Source organism: Galdieria sulphuraria (assembly GCF_000341285.1).
Source record: "Galdieria sulphuraria unplaced genomic scaffold scaf_73, whole genome shotgun sequence".
NCBI lineage: Eukaryota > Rhodophyta > Bangiophyceae > Galdieriales > Galdieriaceae > Galdieria > Galdieria sulphuraria.
Window position 1 is genome coordinate 11,801 of NW_005178402.1, and position 5,662 is coordinate 17,462.

Consider the following 5,662-nt stretch of genomic DNA (forward strand, 5'->3'; position numbering starts at 1 on the left):
GCCAAATTTTTTTGGATTGCCGAATTTTGAAATGGCATCCTCCCATGCTCTCTCTGTAGGTTCTGTTAAGGCAATTTATGCCGGAGAAACCACGCAACAAGCAGTACTGCAGGTTTTGGAGCTAAAAAAGATAATACCAAGCGGACAAAATGTGCCACAAACAGAAAGATACCGCATGGTGCTTTCTGACTCTAGACACTACCAACAATCCATGCTATCGACTCAGTTGAACGCTTTGGTGAGAGAACAAAAGGTTCAGACTGGTTGTTTAGTGCGGTTGTTAGAATATGTGGTTAATGATGTGGCACAGAAACGGTAGGCACTTGCAATTGGTCTTAAGACTGCTACTAAGGAATCGAACAAGAATCATAATAGTCTTGAACTTAGAACCTGTAACAGGACCTCTCGAAAAAATTGGCAACCCCGTAAACGTAGAACAAGCACAAAACGTTCAAACAGGGCTAGGCTCCAAAATGCGGGACAATCTTTCCGAGCAACCGAGCAGGGTGCCTTCCTCAACTGACCTCAAGCAACCCCAAACTTTGCCAGAGTTTCCAAACAAAATTACCAGAGAAAGTGAGAAACATAATGCTTCAGTTCCACTTTCTGCGAATTCTGTTAATATTCAATCGAATCGAACTCAGTCATTTCACGTAAAGAGCGAATCAGGTCCTGTCGTGAAAATGGAGCCTTTTGTTGGAAGCAATTTAGAGCCCGTGCAAAGTATTGCTTCGTTGAATCCATACCAAAACAAGTGGATAATTAAAGGAAGGGTTTCTAGTCGTGGCGAAATTCGTCATTATCAAAATGCGAAAGGTGAAGGTTCTGTATTCAGTTTTGAAATTATGGATTCTACTGCAAGCATTAAAGTAACAGCCTTTCGCGAAAATGCCTCTTCTTTGTACAAGTTGATCGAAATTGGAAAGGTTTATCGCATTTCGAAGGGTGTATTAAAGCCTGCAGACAAGCGATTCAACAAAACATCATTTGAATACGAAATGATCGCTGATAATAACACAGAAGTTGTGAGTTGTCTTTTTATACTTTGTTGACCATCTGACAAGATCAAGGTCCCTGTTGAAGACGTTGGAGAAGTTCCAAATGTTATTTTTCATTTTACAAAAATCGCGAACCTGGAAAACATTGTTGCAGGCCAATTCTGCGACGTACTTGGTATAGTGAAGGATGTCTCCGAGTTGTCTTCAGTAGTCTCGAGAACTACGGGTATTACCCTGGCAAAGAGAACTGTTGTTTTGATGGACGACAGTCTGAAAACCATTCGGCTAACATTATGGAAAGATATAGCAGAAAATTTACTCCATTCTTCCGAAGGTAACCCTATCTTGCTGTGTAAAGGAGTTCGGTAAGTTGTGCCTTTTGCATGCCACTTTAATCTAAGTATTGTTTTTATTAGACGAGGAGACTTTAACGGAATCTCTTTGGATGCAACTGTTCAATCATGTTTTGAAGTAAACCCTGATATTGCAGAAGCACATGAGTTGCGCGGTTGGTATGAGACGACTGGTAAACACCAGGAAACGAGTTCATTAGAGGGAGCAACCTCCTTGTCACTTGGAAATACAAAGGAAAGGAAAACCATTTTGCAGGCTAGCGAGGAAGACATCCCTAAACTCATAAATGATCCTCGTGGTGTGCAATTTATAGTACGTGGATATTTACATTATATTCGGAAGGAAGGAACTTTATGGTACACAGCCAGCCCCGATGATAACAAAAAGGTTACGAAACTGGACGAAAATCGGTAAGAAAGATACAGTTATTATTCACCATTTCTGATTGAAAATAGTTGGGTATGCGATGCTACCGGAAAGGAGTATTCTTATTGCAACTATCGTTATATTTTATCTGTCGCCATACAAGATGCAACCGGTTCCTTAAATGCAAATGCTTTTGATGATGTTGGTTCACGCCTGATTGGTCGATCAGCTGAAGAACTAGCTGCCATTTACGAACGTGATAGAGCGGAATTTGATGCCATAATTGATGATGTTCTTTTTAAGCCATTCATTTTTCGTATAAGGGCGAAACAGAATACGTGGAACGACGAATTACGTCTTCGATACCACATCGTTAACGTGGAACCGATTCACTTTAGTTCAGAATCGCAATTATTGTTGAACGAAATTCAGGCGTTCACAATCTGTTGAACTGTGAGAGTAAAAGACAATAAACAATTATTGCGTTTCTCATGGAAAATACGGACTCCTTAAACAAGAAGTATGTAAAACTTTCTGTAGGAATCACTTCAGTGACTCTAGGCAGCCTTTTCTATTTTTTAGGTGATAAGATTCCTCCTACACAAGTTGAAGCAAGACTGAAAGAAAGACTGGAGTGCTTGAACGCTTCCAAACAAAATTCATGGAGTGTGGAATTGGAAACCTGGTTTAATCGAGACACAAAAACTTGGCAATATATTTTAAAGTCGTTATCCGACAGTAAAGGAGGAGTACTTCTTGCCTTTAGGGACGATTCTGTGTCAAATGAAAAATATCGTCTTTTTAAAGCTGACTCACAAGCGTCCCAGTTAATGGAAAAGCTTCAAACAGTGCAGACGAAAAGCACAGTCAGTCTCAAGGTTAGATCCAAAGAGAGCTATTTATGTATTTAGCGTTTAGTGTCTTGTCTTAGGGCGCTGAATATTCATTTGGCGACTTCATAGTGCGTCTTGGGTCCGTATTCGAAAGAAAAATACCTTCTTTTGTCGTAGTACAAATCTTATATGCTCCTTTCCGGGAGACTTTAGTTCCCCAGAATGTCTTTCAGGAGGTCATGCATTCTTTGTGCAGGACTATCTTTGAGACCCCCTCAAGTAGTCACCAAGGTTCAGAAGTTCCTCCACAAGACGAGAAAACTCAAACTCTAAAAAAAGAAGAGACTTTTGAAGGCTCGAAGGAAGCCCGACACTACTCTCAGTTTCATGATTTGGTGCAAGGAAGAAACTCAGAAATATCCGAAACAGCATTTCAATTCTTGTATTTGTTAAGTTTAAGTTCTCGGTCCTAGAAGCAGATATTTTCTCTTTCATTTGGATCATTTCGGTGCATTGAACTAGAACATATTGAATCTACCCAACGTCACGTCATTGTATTGCTTCCGTTTAGTCAAATGAAAACTTTATTCTCCAGTCGTTGTGTTAGCAAGAATATCACACTTTTATAATGTATAATCTCAAGCCAGTAGCTCTCGACAGAACCCATATCAACAGAAGCTGTAGTAGCATCCTTGTCAAATGATGTACTGGATAGATTATCATTCACTTTGAAGTTGCTTAGTGATAAAACTCAGGAAAACGTGAAATAAGAATAATTGTTACATGACGAAGTAATGAACACTTGTCTTGATAAATAGTGTTCGTTCGATCAGTAATGATGCGAAAAATCGAAATAAGATGGTAGATTGTTTTCTTTATTTTGTGTGCTGTTGGAATCAAAACAGAATAACAATCATCACTACTATGCGTTTATCTATAATGAAGTTTTCAATTATATGAAACTCTTTCTTGAGTTTTCTTCTTCAAAGTCTTAGTTATCTTATATTATAGAGAGTCGTTAAGCTATATAATATTGATGAAAAGTTCTTCTGTGGACTTGTCGACGACCACCAAGTCACCAGACGATACGAGTGACTTGGGTAAGGTTGAACCCATCCAGTCGTTCAAGGATAATAAACCCACGACCAACAAGAACGGTAGGCTTTCTTTCCGTTATAGGATCCAAAGTAACACTGCTTGACTTTTTTTTTGTTTCAGATAGCGCTATAGGAGAGCGTCATAAAGCGTCTGCTAACTTTTATGCTGGTGCGTTTTCTGGCTTAGTATCTACGTTATGTTTGCAACCTCTTGACGTGGTTAAGACTCGAATGCAGCAAGGTTCTCAATATATTGTGAGTCCAAGTGTTACTTTGCAACGAGTGTTGTCTCCAAGGTAGTTTGTTTCCTTCAAGTTTCTATACTTTTTCTTTTTCGACTAAGATATAATTATTCTTTTCTCTTTTTATACCTCTATATAGGAACCCTCTTTCTGTAGCAGCCAGTATAGTTGCTAATACGGGTATATTGAGTTTATGGAGAGGAACTTCTCCTACCATAATTCGTAACTGTTTAGGTGTTGGTATTTACTTTGTTTCCTTAAACGCCATAACGAACTTGATGCAGTCTGATGACCCAGAGACCCATATGCCAGCTTGGAAAACTTTGTTAGCTGGAGGGCTTTCGCGTTCACTTTCAGCCGTTCTTCTTTGTCCTTTATCTGTGTTGAAAACCAGGTTTGAAGCTCAAGTTATCGATCAAAACCGCGGAATTATCAAAGCACTTGTAGAAATATACAAAAAGGAACGTCTTCGTGGTCTCTTTAGTGGACTTGTACCTACTATTGTGAGAGACGCTCCATATTCTGCAAGTTATTTTCTTATATATTTAAGAGTTCGTGAAGGTCTTTCTTCGATAGTGAATGGAACTTATTTTTCACATCTATCGATGACAAAAACAAACATTTCCTCTTCACCTTCAGAATATCATATGATAACTATGTCAGTTAGTTTCGTAGCAGGTTTAATAGGGGGTTTCGCAGCTACTTTTCTTACACAACCACAAGATGTTATCAAAACCAGAATGCAGTTGAGAGCTTATTCAATTAACCGTTCACAACAGAACGCCTCAACCATAGAAGTTATTCATACAATCTATCGAGAAGATGGTATTGTTGGATTTTTTCGTGGAGCTTCTCCTCGTTTTCTTAAACGTTGCTTGGGTTCTGCTATAACATGGATGATATATGAGGAGTTTGTGGCTATCTTTGATAAACTATTAAGTGAAAAAACTCAAAGACAGTCATCTCAACATGTTCGAGCATGATGAATAATACGTATTTGAAAGATATTGGAAAATGTTGGATACTCCTTATCTAAAAAAGAAAGGCTCGTTTGAAGGCTTTCCTAGTCACTATTCTTTTGTTGATAATGGAAATATGCTTGCTCTTTATATAATATACATAATATAACAATATGAGCCTCTTAAGAAAATGATAATTTTAAAACAGTACGTGAATAACTGTTCTTCATGTAATATAAAATAATATCTACCGAAACTTTCATAGAGTGTGATGAATGTAAGAATAGTAAGCAGCTGAGAACTGAAGTATATTATCATTCCTTGTTATTGTTCAAGTTACCTTCCTCAAAGCACAACTCCTGAATGAGAGCACAAGGTTTTGAATAGGTTTTTGATATTTGTGAAGATAAATATTCGTTTGGTTGCTTGTCTGTTCGCACTGCAAAAAGTAGAGACTGTGGTGAGTCTAATATATGGCGACGTTGATTTTTTTGTTCATAGTTTGAGCTTGCTTCTGTCCCCTGGTCAACTAATGCTTGTGTAACTAGCGAATAAAGCCTATGGCATTCAGGGTTATTGGGTTCCAGCTTTCGTACTTGTTCCAAGCTAGCAAGCGCAGAGTCCAACTGAAGTAAATTCAAAAACGCCGAAGACCTTCTCAACAAACTTTTCACAAGGACTTTTGTAGAGCACGTTCCCTTCTGATGCAAATCAATAGCTTTCTTTGCGTCCCGTTCTGCTTCTTGAAACTTCTCTAGTATCAGTCTTGTTTGGGCTAAATTGGAATAAAGAGCTTGAAGTGTGCTACGCTTT

At 38.4% G+C, this 5,662-nt stretch overlaps 3 protein-coding genes across 3 annotated transcripts; all 3 read left to right on the top strand.

The window, feature by feature from the left end:
* On the top strand, positions 1 to 2,197 carry Gasu_60930 (replication factor A1). The gene is made up of 5 exons (XM_005702731.1): positions 1 to 315; positions 365 to 1,025; positions 1,071 to 1,363; positions 1,415 to 1,762; positions 1,808 to 2,197. Exons 1-5 carry the CDS (start codon positions 32 to 34, stop codon positions 2,166 to 2,168), a joined length of 1,947 nt encoding a protein of 648 aa, XP_005702788.1. The 5' UTR covers positions 1 to 31; the 3' UTR covers positions 2,169 to 2,197.
* A 3-nt stretch (positions 2,198 to 2,200) lies between these two features.
* On the top strand, positions 2,201 to 3,510 carry Gasu_60940 (uncharacterized protein). The gene is made up of 3 exons (XM_005702732.1): positions 2,201 to 2,238; positions 2,284 to 2,596; positions 2,650 to 3,510. Exons 1-3 carry the CDS (start codon positions 2,210 to 2,212, stop codon positions 3,022 to 3,024), a joined length of 717 nt encoding a protein of 238 aa, XP_005702789.1. The 5' UTR covers positions 2,201 to 2,209; the 3' UTR covers positions 3,025 to 3,510.
* A 50-nt stretch (positions 3,511 to 3,560) lies between these two features.
* Positions 3,561 to 5,054, top strand: Gasu_60950 (mitochondrial carrier, iron import). Its single transcript, XM_005702733.1, has 3 exons — positions 3,561 to 3,708; positions 3,770 to 3,944; positions 4,030 to 5,054. Exons 1-3 carry the CDS (start codon positions 3,588 to 3,590, stop codon positions 4,871 to 4,873), a joined length of 1,140 nt encoding a protein of 379 aa, XP_005702790.1. The 5' UTR covers positions 3,561 to 3,587; the 3' UTR covers positions 4,874 to 5,054.
* The last annotated feature ends 608 nt before the right edge of the window (positions 5,055 to 5,662 follow it).

Bases quoted from the DNA above. Each gene is read 5' to 3' on its own strand.
- Gasu_60930 (XM_005702731.1), top strand. From the start codon at position 32: ATGGCATCCTCCCATGCTCTCTCTGTAGGTTCTGTTAAGGCAATTTAT. The intron at 1,026-1,070 runs GTGAGTTGTCTT...GACAAGATCAAG, and splicing joins CTGATAATAACACAGAAGTT to GTCCCTGTTGAAGACGTTGG. The intron at 1,364-1,414 runs GTAAGTTGTGCC...TGTTTTTATTAG, and splicing joins TTGCTGTGTAAAGGAGTTCG to ACGAGGAGACTTTAACGGAA.
- Gasu_60940 (XM_005702732.1), top strand. From the start codon at position 2,210: ATGGAAAATACGGACTCCTTAAACAAGAA. The intron at 2,239-2,283 runs GTATGTAAAACT...GACTCTAGGCAG, and splicing joins ACGGACTCCTTAAACAAGAA to CCTTTTCTATTTTTTAGGTG. The intron at 2,597-2,649 runs GTTAGATCCAAA...GTCTTGTCTTAG, and splicing joins AAAGCACAGTCAGTCTCAAG to GGCGCTGAATATTCATTTGG.
- Gasu_60950 (XM_005702733.1), top strand. From the start codon at position 3,588: ATGAAAAGTTCTTCTGTGGACTTGTCGACGACCACCAAGTCACCAGAC. The intron at 3,709-3,769 runs GTAGGCTTTCTT...TTTTTGTTTCAG, and splicing joins ACCCACGACCAACAAGAACG to ATAGCGCTATAGGAGAGCGT. The intron at 3,945-4,029 runs GTAGTTTGTTTC...ACCTCTATATAG, and splicing joins CAACGAGTGTTGTCTCCAAG to GAACCCTCTTTCTGTAGCAG.